Source organism: Caenorhabditis remanei, chromosome V, assembly GCF_010183535.1.
Source record: "Caenorhabditis remanei strain PX506 chromosome V, whole genome shotgun sequence".
Taxonomy (NCBI): Eukaryota; Metazoa; Nematoda; class Chromadorea; order Rhabditida; family Rhabditidae; genus Caenorhabditis; species Caenorhabditis remanei.
Genome location: NC_071332.1, coordinates 18,422,222 through 18,448,058, shown reverse-complemented (window position 1 = coordinate 18,448,058; position 25,837 = coordinate 18,422,222). Strand labels below are relative to the sequence as shown.

Here is a 25,837-nt window from a genome sequence, read left to right as displayed (position 1 = left end):
AAAGCCTAAATACTGTGATTTATTAGGGGAACCGTGATAAAAACGACTCTCCGACTAGGAAAATCGAAGCTTGAGAGTTAAAAAAATGATGACAATGGTTGCGCGTAAGATATCGTGCATTGCGTACTTTAAAAACCACCGTAGTCAAACAAAACAAACAAAAAGGAATTGCATCATTTTTTAGGCTTTTTCTAGTTGAATTTTCCTTATTTTAATGAAAAATCAAGTAATAATCTTAATTTTGAGAAGATTTTGCATGTTTTTCAGAAAAAAACAAGGGTAATTGAGGTAACTATACGCTTTTAACGTTTTTTTAAGTGGGGAAAAGGAAATAAAAACAGAATTCATAACAGTAACAACAATGAGAACAAAATAACAACAAGTTGACAACGGGTTAACAGATAAATTGAGCATAAAAAGAAGAAATTATTGTTTTCTTTCGAGGCAAACGTACTTCTCTCCGAACTTCCCTCGATATTCGAGTTCGTAGAATTCGTTTGTTTCCGGAACAGGGTAACGACGAAGCAATGGACGGTCCGGAACCATAGCCTCTGGTTCATTGAAATATTCCATAATTTCTCTCTGAGCGTAGAGAACGCATTCTTGTACTTCACCTTTGTTCATGAGTGTCTGAAAATAACATTGTTGAGAGAATTGAAGACTTTTCATTGAATTTCAAATTCTTTTTGTTTTTTAGCATAAAAAGAAGCTAACCTTGAGGAAATTGGCTCTCAAATCGTCTGCTGATCCATCGAGTTGCAGATTGAATCGAGGGCAATTGTACAGAACATCCAATGGAAATCTAGTAATGTCGGTCCAGCTTCTAATATACACCATTTTAGCTGCTTGATATTGCTCCGATTCAATAGCTTTTAAGATTTTTTCGCGATTGGAATCCCCGAAATACAGGTGGATCTCTTCGAGTACTCCAGGAATCATAAAGTGCAAATCAATGTTTAACAAATTATTATATTCTGGGAATATGGCCTCCTTCACATGAAGTTTTCGATTCGATTCGTCCAGTTCTTTGATCAATTTCTTCCAATTGTCATCTTCCTTAATAATCTCCAATTCCGTCAATTGGACTTTTGGGTGTTTCAGCATATTCATCATGAAATAAGTAGGGTTCCGGGAGAAACCAGAATTGTTCTTATGATTTGTTCCAAAATTGCATGCAGTATACGAGTCGGATCTTGAATTTAGATAGAAAGCCCAATTATCATCATTGGTATACCAAAGAATGTACACTTTCGGATCCCAGTTATCGACGTAATCGCGAATATCCTTGGACACATCACGGAGTTGCAGTCTAAAAAAATTAGTCTGCTGAATCAAATTTCTAATTCGAATTTCTCGCTTACCTGTCTTCGAACTCCAAGTTTTCGCCAATTTTATTGAAAACTTCGAGTGGCAAGTCGGTGAACAAACGAGTTTTCGGATCGGAACTGAAAATATCTATTTTCTGATTATAATTCATATATGATCTACCTTCTATCATAATCCAAATCGTATTTTCCCTGAACAAATCTCAAGTACCAAAACTCGAATTCTGGATAATCCATGAAATCGTTGCCCAACTTTTTCATTAACTTGCGATATGCTTCGAACGGTTTCTTTCCTTTGATAACATTGTAGAGAATACAGATACGGAGATTTTTTGGGTTGTTAATAAAGACGTCAGCCATTTTTTGGGGCTGGAAACTGAAAAATTGAATGGAAATAATTTATTTTTTCATGGTTGTAAATGATCCTTTTTTTCAAATTTTTTCAAAAATTTTTTCAATTTCTCATCGAAAATGTGACTATTTCTGTTGATTTTTCAGAATTTTTTCTAATTCTGAGTGATTCGCGAAACATGTTCAAAAATTTATGATTTTTTGACTTTGCCGCCAACTTACGGGACTTAAATTTTGGCCGCAATTTTTTGGCCGGGCCTTGAAAAATAAAAATAAAAATGTCAGTCTGTCATGTTTCGTTCTATCCTTATTCATATAAGTTCTTTTCGAAATCTGTTCGAATCTTCACAATTGTTCTTTTTTTCTCTGGTTTTCAATACTTTACCAGATTCCAAATAGATCACGGTTTCACTTATTTCCATTGCTTCGTGCGCGAGATTGTGTTGGTGACGTGGCATACTTCTATTTGCTAATGTGGGACCTTCCTTGTTTCACACATGATGTGACAATCGGACTGCACGGAACCTTTCTACTTGTGTTTGTATGTACAAGGCCAAGTAAAAAGTGACGTGGCAAGTAGACGTGGGCAGATGAGGCAGTGGGGACCTTCAATTTTTGTTGAGGGCCTCTCTTGTTAAATGGAGACGGCGAGAAATGATGACGTGGCAGACGGCCCACCGAGATCTTGTCCTTGAGATTGGCAGTGGGAGATATCCAATATTTGGTTTGGTCTGCAGACGACCCCCGCGCATTACTCAATGACTTCATATCTTTTCTCCTATTCCATATCCTTGCGTGTAGAAACCTCTTATTCATTTCAGATATGGCCCACAGTTTCCAAAACAGTACCCACCTATTTCGACCATTCATTCTCTATGAAGCACTCGACCAGGCTCCGGTTTTCCTTGCCTATCAAAACTTTGCCCGTAAAATTGGACAGGATTCAATGAGTTATCAAGACTTTGAATTTTGGTACATGAGATTTCTCAGGGGAGAGTATGACATGAATTACGATAGAAGGTAGGTTAACTTCCCTCCAGCACAAGTTCAGATTTGAAAAGTTCCAGCCAGGACCCAAAACCCCGATCGTTGATGCAACTGCCGCTAGAGATAATGGAGCAAATCACAGATGAATTAGATATCAGACAGAGGTAAGTGTCTCTTGTCGTCTTGGGAATAAAGTTGAGAGATTTTCAGAATGGTATTCCGAAAAGTGTGCCGAAATCTTCGCACCATCATCGACATGAAACCATCTACTTTCCAAAAAATCCGAGTTATATTTGAATCGGATAAAACCAGATTATGGTTAGATGATGGAACACGCGACCCACTCATGTTACCATTAGTCGGCTACGGTAGACTTAGACTTCAAGAACGGAACGATCAGGAGTTTGATAGACACTCGGTTAAATTCATGTCCAAATCAGATCGTAGGTATATCGAACTTGAAGACGGCGACTGTCTGGTTAGGTGTGGATTTCGGAATAAGATAGTATCAAATGCAAAACACTGGGAAATGGCTATGAATGATGTGGCGTTTGCCTTGAAGAATCCGAATCAAGTGTTGGAAGAGCTCGTGATTGAGAATAAGTCATTGGATAACTTTGAGCAATTCGAGCCAAAATTGAGGGCTCTAACCCAGAAAATTCGTGTGAAAAAGTTGAAGATTGTCACGAATTACTCTAATGAGGAAACAATGATTCTACCGTACATCGATCCGGGGACTATCGAGAGAGTGGAGGTTGAGATGGAAGATTCGAAATTTGGAATGAGAGTTGGGAAACAAAAGAGAATTCGAAATATTGTGGAGTTTGATCAATGGAAGAGAGCAGTGACCCCAATATTGTACTGTCACTCAAAAACTGTTTTCCCAATTGGTTCATTGATGGATTGCCCGAAGTTTACCCTTCGATTCCATCAGTACAATGGGTTTAATAAGTTTTTGAAAATTGTTCAGGTGGGTGTTTCTTGAGTTCTTACCTTAGCAGTGTGGCTCAATTCATAAAATCAAATTTTTTCAGACACTCCTCACCTCTCCCGTCTTGCAATGCGCCAAAATTGGATTTGCCACAGGAATATCAGTGCCAGACCGAGCTAAAGTAATCGCCACAATTGGTGGGATAGAGATCGGCTGGATGCATCATCGTGTTCCTATACCAAATAGTCGGGAGTTTTTTGAGTTTACACAAGAATCGATAGATGACTTCTTCACTTTTGTTATCACCAGGATTCAGTGATAGTCATCAACTATTGAAGGTTATAATTATTGTTTTTTTCCTGCTCAACAACTTTTTTCAAAATAAATCATTGTTTTAGAATAAAATAAACTCTATTTTAACAAGCGTATTTTTAATTTTTCGAACCGCTGGCTTGTAATCAAAATCCGGTCGAACCCGGTCAACATCCCACAGCTAACGCCACCCTCTCGGGGATGGTGACATGGCAAATTTCTATTTGCTAATGAGGCAGTGGAGACCTCCATCCTTTTCGAAGGTTTTTGAATAGACGGGCACACATAACGTGGCAATCGGGCTGTGCGGAGAATACGTGCCTAAGGCCGTATAGATTGATGACGTGGCAAGTAGCCGTCGGCTAATGAGACAGTTCAGTATTTGTAGAGCACCTCTTCTGTTGTATTTACGTGAGAACCGATTCTCATCGTGGCAGATGCGCCCTATTTTACAGCGTAGACGCACACCACAATGGGTCTCGCAACGATCTTCATGTCACTCAATACACTGCGCAGACACACCTCAGACGACCTCCACTTCACTCAACACATTTTCCTTTTTTCTTTATATTAGCACAGTAGAGTTCTTACACCTGCGCTCCACCGAAACGCCCTTGCCTCTATGTCTCTGCGTCTCTCAATTCTCCACCATATTTCCCTTGGTTTCAGAAATAGAACATTGTCATTTATCTCGTTCCCTGTTTCCAAAATGACCCACGAGAGAAGTGTGGGGGGGGGGGGAGTTTAGGACCATTTTTTCTTGTACCTCCCAGCACTCTCTCACTCTCTCACCCCTTCCCCTCGTTTCCCCTCCGGCTTCCCTTCTTCCCCGACCGTAACGCTGCGTCTCTTCCTCTTAAATACTATTTCACCATGTCTGCGCCTCTCGCCTGACGACATTGTACCTCGCCTCCTCTCTCTCTCTATTGACAGCGCATCCCTTACCCGTTTTCAACTTTTTTAATGAAAAATCAAGCTAAATTATGTTTTTCCAAAACAGAATTTTGCGTAGATTTCGAATTTCGTGGTCTCGAAGCGATATTTCATAATTTGTTACAACTATTTTTGTATCGTGGCCGTATTTCGGGGATTACCTTCAATCTATATTAGTAACCGCACGCCGACCGCGACGCACGCGATCGAGAGGAGGATTAGCCTTGTGCACACACACACACACGACCTATCTATGTTATACCACATTCTCTGTTTTTCTAATTCAAATTTCGGTACTACCCATTCGTTTGTCGGCAAAAAAAAGTGTGAGACATAAATGTCTTTTGAATACTCAGTTTTTCCGCAGGTGTTAGTCACTTAAGAAGCCGTAATTTTTCCTCCAAATCAATTTAGTGAACTTATTCTCAAAAATAAACACAGAAAAGAGATTTTGAAATGAAATTTCATTCAGAACGGGCGACATTAGGTGCGCCCCAATTTCTCCCTTTTTTCCGTTGTCGCATTAGAGCACGGTTCCACTTATTTCAATTGCCTTGTGCGCAAGATTGTATTGGTGACGTGGCATACTTCTATTGGCGGATGAGACTCTAGGACCTTTCATGTTTGTAGAGGGTCCTTGAATAGACGGATACATGATGCGACAATTGGACTGCACGGAACCTTTCTACTTGTGTTTGTGTGTACAAGGCCAAGTAAAAAGTGACGTGGCAAGTAGCCGTGGGCGGATGAGGCAGTGGGGACCCTCAATATTTGTTGAGGACCTCTCTTGTTAAATGGAGACGTCGAGAAATGATGACGTGGCAGACGGCCCACCGAGATCTTGTCCTTGAGATTGGCAGCAATTGATATTTGGTTTGGCCTGCAGAAGACCCCCGCGCATTACTCAATAACTCCATTTCCTTTCTCCCATTCCATACCCTAACCTTCTTCGTGTTGTGTAAAAACCTCTTATTCATTTCAGATATGTCTCACATTCTTCAAAACAGTCCCCATATATTTCGATCTCTCATTCTCTATGAAGCACTCGACCAGACTCCGGTTTTTCGTGCATATCAAAACTTTTCCCGTAAAGTTGGGCAAGATTCAATGAGTTATCAAGACTTTGAATTTTGGTACATGAGATTTCTCAGGGGAGAGTATGATATGGATTACGATAGGAGGTAGGTTAACTTCCCTCCAGCATAGCTTCTAATTTTAAAAACTCCAGCCAGGACCCGAAAACCCGGTCGTTGATGCAAATGCCGCTAGAGATAATGGAGCAAATTACAGATGAATTGGATATCAGACAGAGGTAAGTGTCACTTATAGTCTTGTGAGTCAAGTTGATTTTCAGAATGGTATTCCGAAAAGTGTGCCAAAATCTTCGCACTATCATCGACATGAAACCCTCTACTTTGCAAAAAATCCGAGTAATATTTGAATCGGACAAAACCAGATTTTGGTTAGATGATGGAACACGCGACCCGCACATGTTACCATTATTCGTCTACCGTACACTTCAAGAACGAAGAGATCAGGAATTCGATAGTCACGCGGTTACATTCATGTCCAGGTCAGATGATAGGAATATTAATCTTGAAGACGGTGACTGTCTGATTAGGCGTGGATTTCGGAACAAGATAGTGTCAAATGCAAAACACTGGGAAATGGCTATGAATGATGTGGCGTTTGCCTTGAAGAATCCGAATCAAGTGTTGGAAGAGCTCGCGATAGAGAATAAGTCATTGGATAACTTTGAGGAATTCGAGCCAAAATTGAGGGCTCTAACCCAAAAAATTCGTGTGAAAAAGTTGAAGATTGTCACGAATTACTCTAATGAGGAAACAATGATTTTACCGTACATCGATCCGGAGACTATCGAGAGAGTGGAAGTGGAAATAGTAGATTCGAAAGTTGGAATGCAAGCTGGAGAAGAAGAGAGAATTCGAACAATTGTGGAGTCTGATCAATGGAAGAGCGCAGAGACCCCAATATTGTACTGTCACTCAAAAACTGTTTTCCCAATTGGCACATTGATGGATTGCCCGAGGTTTACTCTTCGATTCCATCAGTATAATGGGGTTAATGAGTTTTTGACACTTGTTCAGGTTGGTATTTTTTGAGTTCTAACATTAGCTATGTGTCTCAATTCTTATAATAAGACTTTTCAGGAACTCATCACCTCACCCGTCTTGCAATGTGCCGAAATTGGATTTGCCACAGGTATATCAGTGCCAGACTTGACGCTTCGTATTCCGATGCCAAATGATCGGGAGTTTTTTGAGATTACACAACGACGGGAAGACGACTTCTCGACTTTTGTTATCACAAGGATTCAATGATTGTCTTCAGTTATTGAAGGTGATAATTGTTTTTTCTCCTGTTCATCTGTTTTTTTTTCAATATTAAATATTGCTCAATAATGAAGTATACTTTATTTTAACGAAGTAGCAGCAAAGTGACTTTCATATTTTGATATTCGACCCCCTGGCTTGTAAGCCAAGGCGGTTCTCGGAACGCTCTCGTGGGTTGGTCTTTGGTTGGTCATTGGCTGATGAGACTCTAGGACCTTTCATGTTTGTCGAAGGTGTTTGAACATACATGATGTGGTAATCGGACTGTACGGAGATTACGTGTGTAAGGTTGCATAGGATGAGAACCAACCGACATCTTAGCAGATGCGCCCTATTGCACTGCGTTGACGCACACCGCAATGGGTCTTACAACGATCTTCATCTCACTCAATACACTGCGCACCTCAGACGATCTCCACTTCACTCAACACATTTTCCCTTTTCCTTCATATATCATATATGCGCGCCATCGAAACGCCCTTGCCTCAATTTGTCTGCGTCTCTCAATTCTCTACCTTATTTACTTTGATTTCAGTAGAGTGCAGTTGTAAGAGCACTATGATGTTAATAGAACCTTGTCTTTTATCGCGTTCCATGTTTTTTTTTTAAATGTACGACGTCCTCCAGAACAGCCTCCTATCAATTTCATGAACTTATTCTCAAAGACGAGACATTTTTGAATCAAATTTCGTTCAGAACGGGCAAAATTAGTTACGCCCCACTGCCTCCTCTTTCGATTTTTTCCGTCGTTGCATTAGAGCACGGTTTCATCCATTTTCAAGTGCGCGAGATTGTGTTGGTGGCGTGGCATACTTCTATTGATTGATGAGGATCTGGGACCTTCCACATACTTGTCAATACCTGACCCGGAAAGGCCCGGTAAGGCGCGAAAACCTTGGCCGGGCCGGTAGGAAATTTTCAAATCAATCATTTCGCTAACAATGCCCGGTCGAGCCTTGACAAGTATGACCTTCCATATTAGTCAAAGGTTGATTGAATAGACGGATACACATGATGGATAGCTTGTCACATGATGTGACAAACGGACAGCACGGACACCTATCTACTTGTGTGTGTATACTAGGCTACATAGAATGATGACGTGGCAAATAGCCGTGGGCTAATAAGAATGTGAGCATCTCTTTTGTTGTATTTACGTGAGAACCAACCGACATCGTAGCAGATGCGCCCTGTTGCACAGTGAAGACGCACACCACAATGGGTCTCGCAACGATCTCCATGTCACTCAATATACTGTGCAGGCACACCTCAGACGATCTCCTCTTCACTCTATATTCTTTCTCTCATTCCATATCCTTTCGTGTAAAAAATGTTATTCATTTCAGATATGGGCCACATTCTTCAAAACAGTCCCCGTCAATTTCGTGATCTTCTTATCTTAGAAACTATCCACCAGGTTCCGGTTTTCCGTGCCTATCAAAAATTTGTCAGAAAATTTGGACAGGATTCAATGAGTTATCAAGACTATGAGTTTTGGTATATGAGATTTCTCAGAGGAGAGTATAGTATGGATTACGATAGGAGGTAGGTTAACGTTTCTCCAGCATAACTTTTGATCAAAAAATTTCAGCCAAGACCCGAAAACTCGGTCACTGATGGATATGCCGCTAGAGATTATGGAGCAAATTGCAGGCGGTCTCAACATTCGTGAAAAGTAAGTCTAATTTTATAGATTTCTTTCACACTTGCCGACACGGACCGGCTCGTGACTCGCTTCAAATTGAGTTTTTTAAAAATTCAAATTTGAGTTCTCAAAAATATACCAAAATGTAGATCTCAGCGATATCTATGTTCTTGACCTACTCCGACCTATATGGCTAGTCGGTACTGTCCTTTCGGCCTTTTGGAGGGCACAGCCATAGATCTACATTTTGGTATACTTTGAGCTCATAAAACTCAGTTTGAAGCACTCTTAAACTTCTATTTTTTCCAGAATGCGCTTGCGAAAAGTGTGCGGAAACCTTCGAACTTTCATCGACACAACACCATCAAATTTCATAAAAATCCTAGTCAGATTTGAATCAGAAAGGACAAGACTCTGGTTGGATGACGGCACCCAAAAGTTGGATTTACGTCGACCAGATAGAGTTGCGGAATTCGAACATTTTTCGGTTCTATATGATTCGAAGGCGACATGGAGTATGCTCGAGGAGCTTAAGGATGACGACTGTCTCGTTCGTGTTCACAGACATCGGGATAAGATAGTCCCCAAGGCGATTCACTGGGAAATGGCTATGTATAATATGTTTTTTGCACTCAAAAATCAGAAACAGGTGTTAGAAGAGATCTCCATTGAGAACAAGTCATTGAGCAACTTTGAGGAATTCGAGACAAGATTGAAGTGTCTGAAACGGAAAATTCGTGTGAAGAAAGTCAAGATTGTCACACATTACTCTAATGAAGAGAGTATGATTTTACCATACATCGATCCGGAGACTATTGAGGAATTGGAAATTGAGATGAAAGATTGGAAAGTCGAATTGAAATCAGAAGAGGATTACAAGGAGAGAATTCGGAAGATTGTGGAGACGGAGGTATGGAAGAAAGCAGAGAATCGAACTTTGCATTGCCACTCGAAGATTGATTTTCCATTTGAATTATTGATAGATTGTCCGAAGTTCAATGTCAGGTTGGAGCATAGTGTCAGGGGGCGAACGGAAAGAAGAGCAAGAAATCGCGCACGCCCCTTTAGAGAGCGCAGAGAAATGTGAGGACGCCGACTAGCCAGTCGGGCTCCGCACACCGATCATGGATGGTGACCGAGAGACCACCTCCTCGGTGCCATCCCTTTCTCTTTTCCTTTTATATTTACTCTTTTTTATTTAATCCTCATTTATGTGCACCCTAATAAATACCTTTATTCTAATTATGTTCTGTTATGTAATGTATATGAAAAGACCGCCACCTAGACCCCACCAGAGGTCTTGGTCCCGGTACACACAGACTGGAAGACATATACCCAACCGAGGTACATGTAACAATAGCAAAGAGATCTTGATTCTGCGGATGGTCAAGGTTTGTTTCGTATTTTTACATGTTATGGTATGTAGTTCATACTTGAATTTCAGACTATGCTCACCTCACAAGTCCAACAATGTGTCCAACTGAGCTGTCCATCTGTTCCGTGGGAATGGATAATGTGTTTACTGGAAAGAGAATTTGATGCGATTAAAATCAATTCGTCCTTCTATCGTATTCCCATTCCAAATAGCCGCCAGTTCTTTGAGATTATCTTGCACCCGACAGAAATCAAAATCACCCGGGTTGAGAATTGAAGAAGTAAATTGCAATCGAACTGAAATTTGGGCGGAATTTTCAGTTTCTTTAATCACAAGGGGTATAACTCAACTTCATTATTATTCATTCATCTATAATTTTTTGTTTGTCTAATTATTCTATTCAATTGTTCAATAATAAAGCAAATGAATTAACTCCCCGGATTCTTACTTGTCGATGTGAAAGATTGTAACCAAGTTCGATCAATGCAAAGTTCTCTCAGATCATAGGATACACTGACTATAACATGCAAGAGTAATTTTATGGAACTTAGATCCGCAAGACCCCTAAAATTGAGTTCGGCTCGGTGCTAATAGGTTACTGTGACCGTTTTATGTTTGCGTTTATCAATGCGAGTATAAACATTTACGGCGATGGTTGTAGTTACAGTATGAGAACAAAAGGTATGCTGTACATAGATATTATTCCGACTTTTACTATCAAAGTCCCACGAGGTATGCAACTCAAAATAGTAAAATTCAATGAAATTTATCCAAATAAAATCAAAAATATAATTCAAAATAGTCAATATTACTTCTAATTACTCACATCATCATAACTCTTCTTCGCCATAACAATTCGAGCATCTCTGCACCCGAAACGACTGAAATCCACTTCCAGATAATCGTTTGTTTTTGGAATCTTGCAGTGTCGGACACCCTCTCGATCCTTCACTTCAATCGCACTTTTTCCAAGTTTTCTGACGAACGTATTCCGGGAGATATCACCTGATGACTTCACTTCGAACCATGGTAATTTGGTTGTTGGGAGGAGGAGAATCTGGAAATGAGACATTTTGGAACCGGGACGTTTTGAAACCAGATTCCTAACGACCTTGAAGGAGGACAGCAGTGCAAGACGTAAGGTCCACAACGAACAAATTTGACATTTTTTCGAGTCGCGTTGCGTGCGCGTCGCGGTGCCAACCGTTATGCGACGGAGCGCGTTACGCCTCGCACTGCTGCATGAACAAACCACTCACCCTTCTCCATTTCAAAAAGTCGGAAATCTGGAATGGATTGTTCGGATTCTTGAAATGCAACGAGACCGCCTTGAAATCCGCAAATCGTTCAATCGGAAAATCCTCCGACTTCAATCTCTCTGTTTTCAACTCAATAAAATCCGCCTGTTTGCATTGATCCAACTCGCTTATTGCCGTGAATCTCGCCACTTGCTCCTCACCATTTGTATATTCATCACGTATACATCCATTCATATCCAATGTGATGACACTGAGTGGCTCAGGTTTCAATTTGGGAAGAATCGCCATCTCTCCCATTTCAGAATGTGTCACAATTTCGACTGTTTTCGTATGGATTTGATGGTAGTTTTGGGAGTGGAACAGTGCCTCAACACCTCGGTTCACAAATTCTCGGTTTGAAATTCGAAAGTCGACCAACAACTTCTCCAACTTTGTCTTCGGATGCTCGGCTATCCGTAACATATCCCGAACCGCCAACTCCACATGACCACAGTCCTGCACATTTTTCGTTCGCCTCTCTTCACTCGACACTCTACACGCTATTCCGAATCCATCGAAGACTTGTCCATCTCTGTATTGTATATGATAGTTGTCTAGCCAGAGGGTGGAGGAGTCCTCATTGATTATAAGGGAGATGTAGGAGAATCCGGGGTTCCAGGTGACAATGAAGTTACGGAAGAATTGATTTACTTTTTGAAGGACCATTCTGCAAAGATAAGGGGTCATAAAATGAAGGGCCATCTAACAATACTTGTCACCCTCACCGGGGCGTAACTCGCTCTTCAAATTGAGTTTTATGAGCTGAAAAGTATACCAAAATGTAGATCTTGGCAGGTTCTATGTTTCTGATAAAATATGAACCGGATGACTATTTGTTGAGGCGAACTAGAATGACTTTTTTGTCCGTTTTCCGGTTTTTGGCACTTTATCTCATCCCGACTTCCCATCCGCCTCGTATCATGCCCCAGACATAGATCTTGCTGAGATCTACATTTTGGTATATGTTTCACCTCATAAAACGCAGTTTGAGGGAAGTTACACGCCATAAATTGCTCCTTCCACTCTGGCAACTTGCCGCACACTCTGACGAAAAGTGCGGCACGGTTTAGATAATTCGATTTTTTCATAAAAAACCCGTCGTTTTTTGTTTTTTTTTCTGTCGAAAACACAACAATTTGAAACGTGCTAGGAGTGTGCGGCAAATTGCAAAAGTGGGAGGAGCCTGTGCCACAAATTAACTCCGACACTTTTCGAAACCAGACGTTTAGTAACCACGCGTTTTGAAACCATGGCATTTTGAATGTCATTGTTTCAAAACTTTCCCATGTTACAATACCCTACAGTACCCACCTATCCATTAGATCCAACTCCTTCGCAATCTTATCCAGAATCTCCATCGGCAACTGCATCAATGTTCGAGGTTTGGGGTCCTCCTCACTAAAAAATTTCAATATTTCAGCTTTACATCTTATCCTCCCAACTCACCTCCTATCATGCTCCATGGCAAACTCTCTACTCGAGAATCTCATGAACCAAAACTCGAATTCCTGATAAGTGATGTAATCGGAGGAGCCAAACATTCCGCACGTGTTCATGTAGGCTTCATAAGGCGGCACACCTCTGACGGCCTCGAAAAATATGAACATTTTGACGGTGTTGGAGTTCTCGCAGAGAAATTGATGTGCTCTTTGAGCCACTTGTTGATTCATTTTATGATGAGGTGGGACCTGGAAATGACAAGGGGTTGGGACGGGGGAAAAAAGATAAAATGGATAGAGAAATGATCGATCGAAAATGAGAGAAAATGAAGAAAATGAAGGTCAAATAGGTTTGACCAAAACTGCTAGCCCGAATAGTTGCAGGCCTAGAAATGCAAATTAGAGACCTCAATGAGTATTTTTTGCTTTTGATCTACCAGTGTAACGGATATGTCAAAGCCGGTAAGTCTACAAGAAGACCAAATAACAAAAATTATTATCTAGAAGTCGGAAGTCGGAATTCCATATAATTCTGATCTGGCCCAGAGCTGTGCGGGAGTAATTTTTCAAAACGGAAGAAAATTTTCGAAAAATTGAGTTATAGACAAATATTTATTCTTCAATCAGAAATATTTAGGTTTCAGTACGACGAGTAGAAAGAAACGACGAAGAGCAAAAATCCGATGAGGAAACAAGTAGACGACGATCCGGAGGTCACATCGGTCGCATCGGTCACATGAATTCCAGGAGGTTTAGTGCTGAAAAATTCAGAAATTTGCATGATTCGATCAATTCGAATTGTTGTCTAGCACTTACAGTGGTTTCTCAGTAGTAGTGGTCGGAGGAATCAATGAACACAAGCCATCATTATTCGTGTAACCATCGTGACAATTTGATCCAGGAGGTCCTTTTAAACTAGATAAGATACCAACAAAGTTTTTATCCCAGTCAGCCTCAAAGTAATATCTAAAAACAATATATAGGAGTAAATGAGAGAAATTCTTACCCTGGAGCAAGATAGCAACCAATGGAACGAATGTCTGGATCAAATCTATATCCCATGCAACCAATTTTTCTATGAATTGGAGTCAAAAGACTTTTAATATTGGTATAAGCTGTATATCCTTCTTCTTCAATATCTTTCACGTATAAAGTGTAGTAAAAATATAGTTTGTCCCAAGTATCTCCTTGATAAAAAGTTCTACTTTCGCTATCAACTAGTTTTTCTTTTTTTACGTACGTTTCGTTAAGTTGTTTAACGAGTTCCGGATCCCACGTCTGAAATCCCCAGTGATATTTAAAGAAATGTGGGGGGGGGGGGGCTGGATTCCACATAGAACCACAGTTGTCAAGGCCCGGCCCGGCAAGGCCCGAAAGCCGGGTTTGCCGGGTCTTCGGGCCGGGCCTTGACAACTATGCATAACTCACCAATTCAAAGCCCTCAGCAACATTCATATGTTTGACCATTACGCGTTTTTGATCATTGAGCTTCTTCACAACTTCAACGTATTCTTCTTTTGGTATTTCTTCGAGAGTGTAAAGAAGTGGCTGAGCAGATACCACGAGAAAAGCAATTCCCAATAAACTCGCACAGAGCAAGATAGATTTGGTTGTCATCTTGAGTGGAGGAGAGTGGAATCGGTTTGAATTGATTTTGATGTGGCGGTGTGTCCCTTATAAGGGGTGCTTATCAAGATGACCTTTCACAGAAAAAATGGGAACAAAAAATTGGAAAGTTTACGTGCACGTTTTTATAGTAAACATTTTGAACTGGTCAGTTTTTGTAGTGTCACGGTTTTAATTATATTTTATCAGCTTAGGTTGGCGCGCCTTCGGCACATTTTCTCCCAGCTACGCCACTAGAGTTTACTGAAAAACTTTTGAAAAAGCGTTTTATATATTTATATTTCATTGTATGTCTTTATATGTCTTGTAATCCAATAAAACAATTGGAATATGTTTTTCAAAAATTCTAGTATGACGGCACTCAGATACAGTACCGCGTCCTATTTGGCCTGTTTCAGTTGAAAATTACAAACTTTGAAAGGGTGTTACGGTATCACTGATTGTCCCACAAAGTAAATTATGTATAAACCATACAGATTACAAAAATGAAGCTCTACTTTTGTTCTGTATGGTTTATACATAATTTACTTTGTGTCAATCAGTGATACCGTAACACCCTCTCCAAGTTTTATCATTTTCAATTGGAAAACGCCAAATTGTATATCTCACTGCACGGTACTGTACATAGTTTCAATTTTTATTGGGTATGTAAACCAAATTCCCATATTTCAAGTTGGCAACATGTTTGTACTGACAACAGCTCAATTTGACACTCGGAAGTCGGAATTGCGGTATTTTTCGAGGTCCACTGGTGCCATATAATAGGATTTTTAATGCTCAAGGAGTAGTTATACCTTCAATACAACTAATTAACTTTGTCTTACTGCCGTCAGTTTCATAATGTCCTACATTCACTTTTGCAGAGCTTTGCTATGTACCCTGTGAAAATTGGAAATGACAAACTATTACAAACAGTTTCTTTAGATATTAATTTATTAATGCTTTCATTTATAAGTTCTAATAAAAACAATTTCAACACAATCATTATTCATTTTCAGTATCATCATCTCCTGTAACCGCTGTTGCCTCTTCTTCATCATTCTCTCCTTCCGATTCACTCTCCGATTCATTTTCAACCTCCGTTTCCTCCTCCTCTTCTCCAATCTCCTGCATCCTATCTCCATCTCTCGCTGTTCTTCTGTGAATACAAACGGAAAGCTTCGAAACGAATAAATCAACACTGAACTCGTAAAAATCCAAAGAATTTGGAATTGAAATATAGCGGATGCTTGGGTCATTTCCACTATCCCTTCGTTTTAGTCCCAGTTTTCTGAATATTTCTTCTGGATTCATATGGAACTGTGTAGAGAGCTGGAATTTCTGGAGAACAGTCGATGTGAAAAGGGGCTGAAATAGACAAAGACTAGATTATATTATGTGGAAGACTACAAACTACAAACCTTCAAAATCTCCACAACAGTGTTTGCATCACATTCTTTACAGTCCAGTTTAAGATTAAACCACTCACAGTTAAGTAGGCTTTTAATCGGAAACCCAACCGGCTTCACTGTACTAATATTTCTATACTTTGCCATCTTCCATTGATCCATCGCCACCAATTTATTCATTCTCTTCTTTCTTGCTTCCACCGACAATTCAACATGTTGATCTAACATCTCTATAGAAAGATATTCAAGTGTTCCTGGCTTCAAATACGGTAACACCATCATCTGCTCTTTTGAATACTGCGTGAAGATTGTAAAGTTTTTGACACGAATTCGATGTGTTAGCCCATTCAACATTTCTTCCAACTCGTCAAATCGATCCGAATCGTTTTTAATCTTTAAATCCACCAACTCGACTTTTGGATTCTTCAAAATCACCATCAAAGTACTCATCGCCAAGTCCACTGGATTCGCATTTCGCATGGTTTTTTCTACGAATCTATTAGATATTTCACAGGATCCCTCTTCAATCTTTTTATTCGAACAAGTTGCTCCACGGAATTGGAAATACTGTCTCTCATTGGGGTCGTATAGATTCAGAGCAGCTTTATCTTTACGAAATAGTACCATGATGTCGTTGAAGTTTAATTTACAGGTGTCACCAATTGACAGGATGTCACGGGATGCCTTTCGGAAGACAAGTCGCTCCATCGCAGTCAGACTATTGATTATTTTTAGCATGATGTCGGAAGGCATGTTTAGAAGTCCACGGGTAGCTGGTTCAAGACTGCAATTTCTGAAATTTTGAAGAAAAAAAGACGCACACTCACCTCCTATCATAATCTAAATTCATTTCTCCTCTTACAAAGCGCATGTACCAGAATTCAAACTCCACATAATCGATATTTCCAACTCTCTTACACAAATTCTTATATGCTTCAAAGACTGGGACGGCGCCAAGGACTTCGTAATAAATACAGACTCGAATGTATTTTGGGTCGTTGAGGATGAGGGAAGACATGGAGAAAAAGTGGGGAACGAAATCGATCAGAATGACTGGCCTACACAGTAGAATAAAGGCAAACGCGTTTGTTGCAAGACCAACAGTCCTTATAATGATGTGTCCCTTTAATTCAGAGGTTTCCCTGGGAATGTTTGTGAAATGCCTTGTGGTAAGTTCAGCGGTATCATTTATTTACTTGAGAAACATTGGAAACAATTTAGGACTCACGCAGAAGGGCAAGCAGCTAATGAAGGGGGTGAAAAATAAGAAAAAGCACAGAAAGGAAGGCATATATAGGGGTGTCAGGGAGCTAGAGGAAAGGGGTGTGTCCGTGGGTGTGAGGCAAGAGTCAGGAAATTGTTATTCTCGTATTCACGAGAGGCAGCTCTGATCCAGTCAAGTGGAAGGGTGATATCAGATTGTTATTTGAACCATGAAAGGTTATAATTAGAATTTAGAAGTTATGAGTAAGGAATTCACGACAATTTGTTCGCATGAGTTGGCATTCTTGTACTTCGGTGACGTCACCCTATAGCCTAAGATCTTCCATGTACATATATTCAGGTGATCAAAGGGGTATTTGATGATTTAATATTTATAATAATGCAAACTTCAGACTTGTAAATAATGAAAAATAGAATTAACGGAGGCGAAATACGCGAAAAATGATAAGGAAATCTTTACTATTAACAAACACCAGATTCTGTATGTTTGTGTGTCTGTCGCCGATCCTACCGCCCTTCCTACTGAACCGATTTTCTTCAAAGTTGGACCAAAAGATCAGAAATTCCCCCCGCATGATGCCCGTATTTTTCTTTTTTCAAAATTCTCAAAATGACGCCTTCCGAGCCAAAAACACTGATAAAGCATAGGGGAATGAAAAACGGAAAAAGTGGCGTGAAACTGTCGGCCTAAGTGTTGTCATTTCTTTCCTTTCTTCGGCTTGCATTTCCGTGGCCGCGTGGTTAGGGTTGACGTGTCGCCGCGTCCGATCTGGCAAGTTATGCGTCGTTGACTACAGTTAGTTTTTAGTTCGATCCCGCGGGCGAAGAAAGATTTTTAATTTTTTTTGTTGATAAATTCGGAAAAAAGAGATTTCCGAACGTGTCGTCTGTTTCCAATAAGGAAAGATTCGGTCCGCGTTCTAAAAAGCAAAGACGTGAAAGGTATCACGTCTTTGCTTTGGTATCATAGGATTCAGAAAAGTAGATGATTCCAACCGTGTCGTTTTTTTCCAGATTGATCAATATCATATAAATACGGGCAGTTTTCTGGAGACAGCTAATAGGGGATGGATCCATTGTGGATATGAGTCCACGTTTTTAAAAGTATTAATAACCAATCTGGCTAGAATTTACCTTCTCCTTCTTACCACGGTTTTAATACGTGAACCGACACTTTCACCACCTCCAAGAGAGCCGACACCACGTGAACCAACTCCTGAAACAGAACCGTATCGGGAACCAACACCTCCACCACCGCCTCCTCCGAAACGTTTCTTATTTCCAGTTTCAATTCTTTGTTATTTTTAGCTTCGTAGTTTCGAATCAATGACTTCGCCGAAAGACGACATTTTTTCAGCTCGCCCCTTGACCGCCGCTGAAATAGCTGCTCAGAAACGTAAAGGGTACAGTGAAGAAGCGTGGCGTCGATACCAAGAATATCAGAAACAATGGAAGAAATTCCGTCAGACGCAGAAGACACCGGCTCCCGGAGCATCAACATCTGCATCAACTTCAAAACAGTCAGGAGCATCACCTGAAGGTGGAGGACAAGCAGGTACTGGACCATCAACAAGAAGTCAAATAGTCACTTCTGTTGCTTCTGGAAAAATATCTCCATCTACTTTTTCGTGTAAAATACATCGAAAAGCGGAAGTTGCGTGACGTCCAAACATGGGGCCACGTAAATCGCATTCTTTGAACTGCTGATAACTATCATTTTCGTATTTTCTTCATAGCGTCACTGTCTCCAACAACTACTGTTCCTGCCGACAAATTAGTGGATGATTATGGTGCGGTTTCTCCTGTTTCCGGTGAAATCGGGCTCCATGGCTCAGAATCAGATGGGAGATTGAAGCTCGGAAGAATTGATGGGCTACATGACATTCAACTTATGACACAGGAGTCGGTGAAGAAAAACGACGAAAAGAAAACGTCGGGCACTGCTATCTGGGCTTGAGATTGTCCAGAATCCATAGCAAATGTTGTTGATCTATCGGCAGAAAGAGACGAGATGAATATAGTACGGATATCAGCTCGGATCAAGGCTATCGTACGGCCGGCTGTGGCTTTCAGGGCCGTCGAGGCCGCGGATTAACGAAATTGGCTGAATTTTTGCATATCTACTAATCTTTTGGTTCTCTTCAGGGCCGGCTGAAGAAGCGAACATTTTCCATGGCTGGGAACTGAGATATAAAATCGCCCACCGGCCTTTTTGACAGCCTTGGCTCGGTTCACATATGATCGTAAAGCTTGACGGAATGGAAGGGATTGAGAACGAGATGATGATAGGGGAGTCAGTACGAAAACGAGATAAGAAAAACGCATAACCTCGCTTATAGAGAGAAAGAGAGATCAACTTTTACTGACTTCGGAAGAATAAAGCTGCTAATTCAAATCGCATGGTAGCCAAACGAGAAGCTGAGAGTCAGGATGAGAAAGAGTTGAGGTTCGAAATCAATGGTAGATAATACATCACTCCGACTATCTCTACAGTCTGACACTGAGAAGTCGAACAGCAACAGAACCAGCACCAAAAAATTGGAAACAGCAGTGAAAAAGAGTCCGAAGATAATTTAGAAGGGCTTCAGTAGCTTTCCGGGGAGCTACCAGACGACCATAAAAGCCCGATGATGTGACGGCGAGAAGAAATAAGCTCTTCTCGGAGTAGCTGCTACTGTGCATAACCAGACCTTCACTATTCCAGAATGATGGATCAAATTTGTTCATATTGCGAGGGGCTATACTTCAAAGCTAAGTTCGACTTTCAAATGGGGAAGGTCGGTGCGTTCAGGAACCCGATCTGTCAAGTTCGGCAACGGTGGCTGTAGTCGGTTGGTTCGAACTTATGTGGGGACGTGAAATATTTAATCTTATATTCAGATATAGAAAAAAGATTTCCGAACGTGTCGTCCGCTTTCGGATTAATTACGATTTACTGTAACATCTAGAAGGGTGGTGTTGAGAAGGAGGTTTAGTCGCCGTTAGGCGACGTGAACCGACTGGTAGTAAACATTTTCAAAAAGTTATAAAATCATTGCCGCTTGAGGTGAACCATCTTCCCGCTCAAATCCAATTTCCAAAACTTATCAGAATTCGCGATTGGAATTTTGAAGATGCAAGATCCGGGTCTTGTTTCCACACCATTCCACAATGGTCTGCCTCCACCTCTGATAGCTTTCAACAATTCATCAGAATCATTTTTCTCGACTAAAAATGATTCCAAAACTGTCGAAGTTTGAAGGACCTGGAATAAGACTTATAAGAATGCTAAATGAAATAGAAATTATGAAACATACCCCAATAAATCTGATAGTGGTTACAGCTTTAATAGAACTGGTGAAGTAGGAAAGTGTCAATCCACGACAATTGAGAAAGCACTCAATCGGAAAATTGTCTCCATATTTCCCATGGATTTTAAGCATTTTGGCTTCTCGGCATTGAATTATTTGACCCAGTCGACTCATTTTTTCTCTCATTGGTTCATCGCTCTCCCACATGTGAATCGCTATTTCTTTAAGCGTCCCAGACTTCAGATATGGAAGAATCATAGTCTCTTCCATCCTTTTCCAAGTGCGAAACGTTAGTTTTTCAACGTGTAATTGATGATTCAATGACTCGAAAATTTGTTGAAAACGGGGCATTCTATCCAAATCAACATGGATGTCTAGGGATTTCAATCGAAAGTTTGGGTTACGGAATGGAATTGAGAGATCGCGGATAGCTAGCTCAACTTGATCCACATTCTTTACGACTGCAGGTTTTTGGAGTGGCTGACGGAAAAGTCGATAGACCGAGCAGTCAGTGTTTCCTTGATATCTCACTACTTCCTCTTCGTACTTTATTTCGACGGGACCATAAGCAGAGTTATAACGAATTCCGTCGATTTTGTTGTACATTGTATCAATGCATGTTTGCAGTCTTGTACACACTTTTCTCACAATTAATCTCTTGATTGGAATCGCTTTCTCGAAGATTGACCAGAGCATCTCCATAGGCAATTCCAACAACGCAGGCTGTCTTGGATCCACACAGAAAACGGTTTTTGTGAATAACATGGTTAGTTAGAATAACTCTTACCTCCTATCATAATTCACATCTAATTCTCCATGAAGAGCTTGATAATACCAAAACTCATAATCCACATAAGTCATTACATCCTCTCCAAATCTTTTACAAAAGTTTTTGTATGCTTCGAACACTGGCACTTTGCCAAGCACCTCATAAACTATGAACCGCCGGAGAGCAATTGGATTTCTGGAGAGATTTTCAGCCATTGGGTACAGAACGTTAGGGTCGAGGAGCAGACAGAAACGTAAAGAAAATTGATTTGTAGTGCACACAAGAGGAGGGTGGATAGCAGAGCTGTGCGGAATTCCTTCCTTCGACTTCCTTCTTCCTTCTTCCGGGCTTTTTTCACGTTTTTATTCCTTCTTCCTTCTTCCTTTTTGAAAATTTCACTTCCTTCTTCCTTCTTCCTTCTTCCTTTTCTAAAATTTTACTTCCTTCTTCCTTGTTCCTTTTTCCGTTGAAAAGTTTACTAAAATTTTGTAATTTTCGACGGAATTTTGGCGGAATTTTGGTGGTTTTTGACGGAATTTTGTATGAAACAACATCAAAATTCGTTTTCAGAGATGACTAGAACAAAGTTTCCTCAAATTTGTCATTTTAAAAATTAACTTCCAATTTCCCGGTTCGGAACTCAACTTCCTTCTTCCTTCCTTCTTCCTTCCTTCTTCCTTCCTTCTTCCTTCCTTCTTCCTTCTTCCGGGCTTTTTTCACTATTTTCTTCCTTCTTCCTTCTTCCCTTTTGAAAAATTTACTTCCTTCTTCCTTCTTCCTTCTTCCCTTTTGAAAAATTTACTTCCTTCTTCCTTCTTCCTTCTTCCCTTTTCAAAAATTTTACTTCCGCACAGCTCTGGTGGATAGTAAAGGTGTGCTATTGGAGGTCCAGGGCAGATTGGTCACTGGGAAATAGAAGAAAAGCGAATAGGCTGCTGGGAATGTATGTACACATTACCTAACAGCTGAAGTCTTGCTCCTCTAACTCCTTCACTCTCCATCCTCTTCTTGTGTGCGCAAAAAATCGATATTCTCTCCGTTTCTGTCTGCTCCTTGACCAATACTTCCAGTACTTGTAGTACTCAATGGCTGAAGCACTTGCCAGAAATCCAATTGCTCTCCGTCGATTCATAACTTACGAGGCACTTGGCAAGGTGCCAGTGTTCGAAGCATACAAAAACTTTTGTAAAAGATTTGGAGAAGATGTAATGACTTATGTGGATTATGAGTTTTGGTATTATCGAGCTCTTCATGGAGAACTGGATGTGAAATATGATAGGAGGTAAGAAATTCTAATAAACCGTGTTTCTCACAAAAACGTTTTCAGTGTGGATCCAAGACAGCCTGCGTTGTTGGAATTGCCTATGGAGATGCTCTGGGCAATCTTCGAGAAAGCAAATCCAATCGAGAGACTTATTGTGAGAAAAGTGTGTTCAAGACTGCAAACATGCATTGATACGATGTACAACAAAATCGACGAAATTCGTTTTGACTCTTCTTTTGATGGTCCCGTCGAGATAAAGTACGAAAAGGATGTAGTGCAATATCGAGGTGACAAGGGCTGCTCGGTCTTTCGATATTCCATTCAGCCTCACCATAAACCTGCAGTCGTAAAAAATGTTGACCATGTTGAGCAAGCTATCCGCGATCTCTCAATTCTATTCCGTAACCCAAAAGTACGGTTAAAATCCCTATACATCTTTGTTAAGTTAGAGAGAATGCCCCATTTTCATCAAGCTTTTGTGTCATTGAATCATCAGTTACATGTGGAAAAACTAGAATTTTATACTCGAAATGGGATGGAAGAGGCCATGATTCTTCCATATCTGAAGCCTGGAACTCTTAAAGAAATAGCGATTCACGTGTGGGACAGCGATGAAGAAATAAGAGAAAGAATGCGTCGATTGGGTCAAATAATTCAATGCCGAGATTGAGTGCTTTCTCAATTGTCGTGGATTGACAATTTTCAATTACGGCCGTTTTATTAATACTGAAACCACCATCAGATGTATTGGAGTATGTTTGTCATAATATCTTTTTCATTTAGCATATTTATAAGTGAAATTTCAGATCCTTCAAACTTCGACAGTTTTTGAAGCATTTTCAGTTAAAAACTATGATTCTGATAAATTGTTGAAAGCTATCAGAGGTGGAGGCAGACCATTGTGGAATGGTGTGGAAACAAGACCCGGATCTTGCATCTTCAAAATTCCAATCGCAAATTCTGATAAATTTTGGAAACTGGATTTGAGCGGGAAGATGGTTCACCTCGAGCGGCGATGATATTATATATTTTTCAGAACTAAATTAAATGTTTCTAATTTTAAAATGTTCACTATTTCCGTATCATTTTTCGCGTACTTCACCTCCTTCAATTGCATTTTTCATGAGTCTGCAGTTTGCATAATTATAAATTTTACATTATCAAAAACGCCTTTAAACACTTAAATACATAATTTTTGTGCCCGTCCCACACATTTAACTGTTATTTTCCTACTGTAGTTGCGAAAGCACTACACACAAGAAAAGGATGTAGAGTGGAGGAGTTGGAGGAAGAAGACGTCAACTGTTAGGTAATGTGTACAAACATATTGTGAAGGGGTCGCTCCTGGGCCCTTCGGTTTCTCAACCTTTATCCGATCTCTTGGACTCGGGGTTATAGGGTTTATTATAGATTAAAGTAAAGAGTAATAATGGTGAATAAATATGAGTAATGAGGGATCTAGTGAAATCCAGTCCTTGTAGGGCTGGGTCTCAACCTCTGGCTTTGCAACCTCCAGAGTCTAGATCCTAAAGCATGACTGAAGAGAAGGGTCCTGTCTCCGCTCCGGAGGAGCGAGGGGCGGGACTCGTCTCCTCCGTCTCTCCTCTTGGTGGTAAGAGCGCCTAGAGGAGAGGGCATAAGAAAACGGGGGAGCCGCGCCTAAAGCGTGGCCTACCCGTTCACAATATATTCCCAGCAGTCTATTTGTTCTTCTTCTACTTCCCAGCAACCAATCTTACCCTAGAATGTTCTGGACCTCCAACAGCACACCTCTTACTCTCCATCCTCTTCTTGTGTGTAATACAAATCGATATTCTCTATGTTGCTGTTGTCTTCTGCACCCTAACGTTCTGTACCCAATGCCTAAAACACTTGCCAGAAATCCAATTGCTCTCCGGCGGTTCGTAGTTTACGAGGCACTTGGCAAGGTGCCAGTGTTCGAAGCATACAAAAACTTTTGTAAAAGATTTGGAGAGGATGTAATGACCTATGTGGATTATGAGTTTTGGTATTATCGAGCTCTTCATGGAGAACTAGATGTGAATTATGATAGGAGGTAAGAAATTCTAATAAATTGTTTCTCACGAAAACGTTTTCAGTGTGGATCCAAGACAGCCTGCATTGTTGGAATTACCAATGGAAATGCTCTGGTCAATCTTCTCAAAAGCGAGTCCAATCGAGAGATTAATTGTGAGAAAAGTGTGTACAAGACTGCAAACATGCATTGATACAATGTACAACAAAATCAACAAAATTAGTTTTGGCCCACATTCTGATCCCATCGAAATAAAGTACGAAGAGGAAGTAGTGAGATATCAAGGGTACACTGACTGCTCGGTCTATCGACTTTTCCTCCAGCCTCTCCAAAAACCTGCAGTCGTAAAGAATATGAATCCTGCTGAGCTAGCTATCCTGGATCTCTCAATTCTATTCCGTAACCCAAAACTACGGTTGAAATACCTATACATCTGTGTTGATTTCGATATAATGCCCCGTTTTCAACAAGTTTTGGAGTCCTTAAACCATCAATTACACGTGGAAAAATTAGAGTTTTACGCTGGGAACGGGATGGAAGAGACTATAATTCTTCCATGTTTGAAGTCTGGAACTCTCAAAGAAATAATGATTTACGTGTCGGACCACGATGATGAAACGAATAGAAGATTGGGTCAAATAATTCATTGTCGGGAAGCCAAAATGCTTAAACTTTATGTGAACTATAGAGACAACTTTCCGATTGAGTGCTTTCTCAATTGTCGTAGATTGACACTTGTTTATTATTGGAGTTTTATTGATGCTGCAACCACTATCAGATTTATTGGGGTATGTTTCATAATTTCTATTTCATTTAGAATTTTTTAAAGTCATATTCCAGATCCTTCAAACTTCGACAACTTTGGAATCATTTTTAGTCGAGAAAAATGATTCTGATGAATTGTTGAAAGCTATCCGAGGAGGAGGCAGTCCATTGTGGAATAGTGTTGAAACAAAGCCAGAATCATGTATCTTCAAAATTCCAATCGCGAATTCTGATAAGTTTTGGAAATTGGATTTGAGCGGGACGATGGTTCACCTCGAGCGGAAATGATTTTACAACCTTTAAAAAATGTTTACTATTTCCTTATCTTTTTTCCTATTTTGCTTCTTTTAATTGGGTTTTTCATGATTTCCATGTCTGAAGTTTGCATTATCATAAATTTTAAATCATCAAAAACCCCTTTGATTACCTAAACACAGAATTTCAGCACTCTTCCAACAAAATTTATTGGTATTTTCCTACTGTAGTCGCGAAAGTACGCAGAGTCGGTGTATTGCGTACAATGTGC

General features: G+C 40.3%; 8 protein-coding genes across 8 annotated transcripts; 4 read left to right on the top strand and 4 right to left on the bottom strand.

Annotated features, from left to right (window-relative positions):
* Positions 1-8,541: 8,541 nt before the first annotated feature.
* On the top strand, positions 8,542-10,489 carry GCK72_021052 (uncharacterized protein; the record flags this gene model as incomplete). The annotated part of the gene is made up of 4 exons (XM_053733979.1): positions 8,542-8,738; positions 8,785-8,868; positions 9,148-9,748; positions 10,283-10,489. 4 exons carry the CDS (start codon positions 8,542-8,544, stop codon positions 10,487-10,489), a joined length of 1,089 nt encoding a protein of 362 aa, XP_053582892.1.
* Positions 10,490-11,027: 538 nt separating this feature from the next.
* On the bottom strand, positions 11,028-13,181 carry GCK72_021051 (uncharacterized protein; the record flags this gene model as incomplete). The annotated part of the gene is made up of 4 exons (XM_003090913.2): positions 11,028-11,270; positions 11,473-12,178; positions 12,823-12,909; positions 12,958-13,181. The coding sequence occupies 4 exons, from the start codon at positions 13,179-13,181 to the stop codon at positions 11,028-11,030; spliced, it is 1,260 nt and encodes a 419-aa protein (XP_003090961.2).
* A 409-nt stretch (positions 13,182-13,590) lies between these two features.
* GCK72_021050 (uncharacterized protein) lies at positions 13,591-14,567 on the bottom strand (the record flags this gene model as incomplete). Its single annotated transcript, XM_053733978.1, has 4 exons — positions 13,591-13,708; positions 13,767-13,916; positions 14,191-14,228; positions 14,379-14,567. 4 exons carry the CDS (start codon positions 14,565-14,567, stop codon positions 13,591-13,593), a joined length of 495 nt encoding a protein of 164 aa, XP_053582891.1.
* A 993-nt stretch (positions 14,568-15,560) lies between these two features.
* GCK72_021049 (uncharacterized protein) lies at positions 15,561-16,982 on the bottom strand (the record flags this gene model as incomplete). The annotated part of the gene is made up of 3 exons (XM_053733977.1): positions 15,561-15,923; positions 15,977-16,748; positions 16,792-16,982. 3 exons carry the CDS (start codon positions 16,980-16,982, stop codon positions 15,561-15,563), a joined length of 1,326 nt encoding a protein of 441 aa, XP_053582890.1.
* A 1,532-nt stretch (positions 16,983-18,514) lies between these two features.
* GCK72_021048 (uncharacterized protein) lies at positions 18,515-18,850 on the top strand (the record flags this gene model as incomplete). The annotated part of the gene is made up of 1 exon (XM_053733976.1): positions 18,515-18,850. One exon carries the CDS (start codon positions 18,515-18,517, stop codon positions 18,848-18,850), a length of 336 nt encoding a protein of 111 aa, XP_053582889.1.
* A 1,369-nt stretch (positions 18,851-20,219) lies between these two features.
* Positions 20,220-21,462, bottom strand: GCK72_021047 (uncharacterized protein; the record flags this gene model as incomplete). Its single annotated transcript, XM_053733975.1, has 3 exons — positions 20,220-20,432; positions 20,485-21,205; positions 21,266-21,462. 3 exons carry the CDS (start codon positions 21,460-21,462, stop codon positions 20,220-20,222), a joined length of 1,131 nt encoding a protein of 376 aa, XP_053582888.1.
* Positions 21,463-22,332: 870 nt separating this feature from the next.
* GCK72_021046 (uncharacterized protein) lies at positions 22,333-23,530 on the top strand (the record flags this gene model as incomplete). Its single annotated transcript, XM_053733974.1, has 3 exons — positions 22,333-22,529; positions 22,575-22,923; positions 23,318-23,530. The coding sequence occupies 3 exons, from the start codon at positions 22,333-22,335 to the stop codon at positions 23,528-23,530; spliced, it is 759 nt and encodes a 252-aa protein (XP_053582887.1).
* An 840-nt stretch (positions 23,531-24,370) lies between these two features.
* On the top strand, positions 24,371-25,599 carry GCK72_021045 (uncharacterized protein; the record flags this gene model as incomplete). The annotated part of the gene is made up of 3 exons (XM_053733973.1): positions 24,371-24,567; positions 24,611-25,334; positions 25,387-25,599. 3 exons carry the CDS (start codon positions 24,371-24,373, stop codon positions 25,597-25,599), a joined length of 1,134 nt encoding a protein of 377 aa, XP_053582886.1.
* Positions 25,600-25,837: the final 238 nt, after the last annotated feature.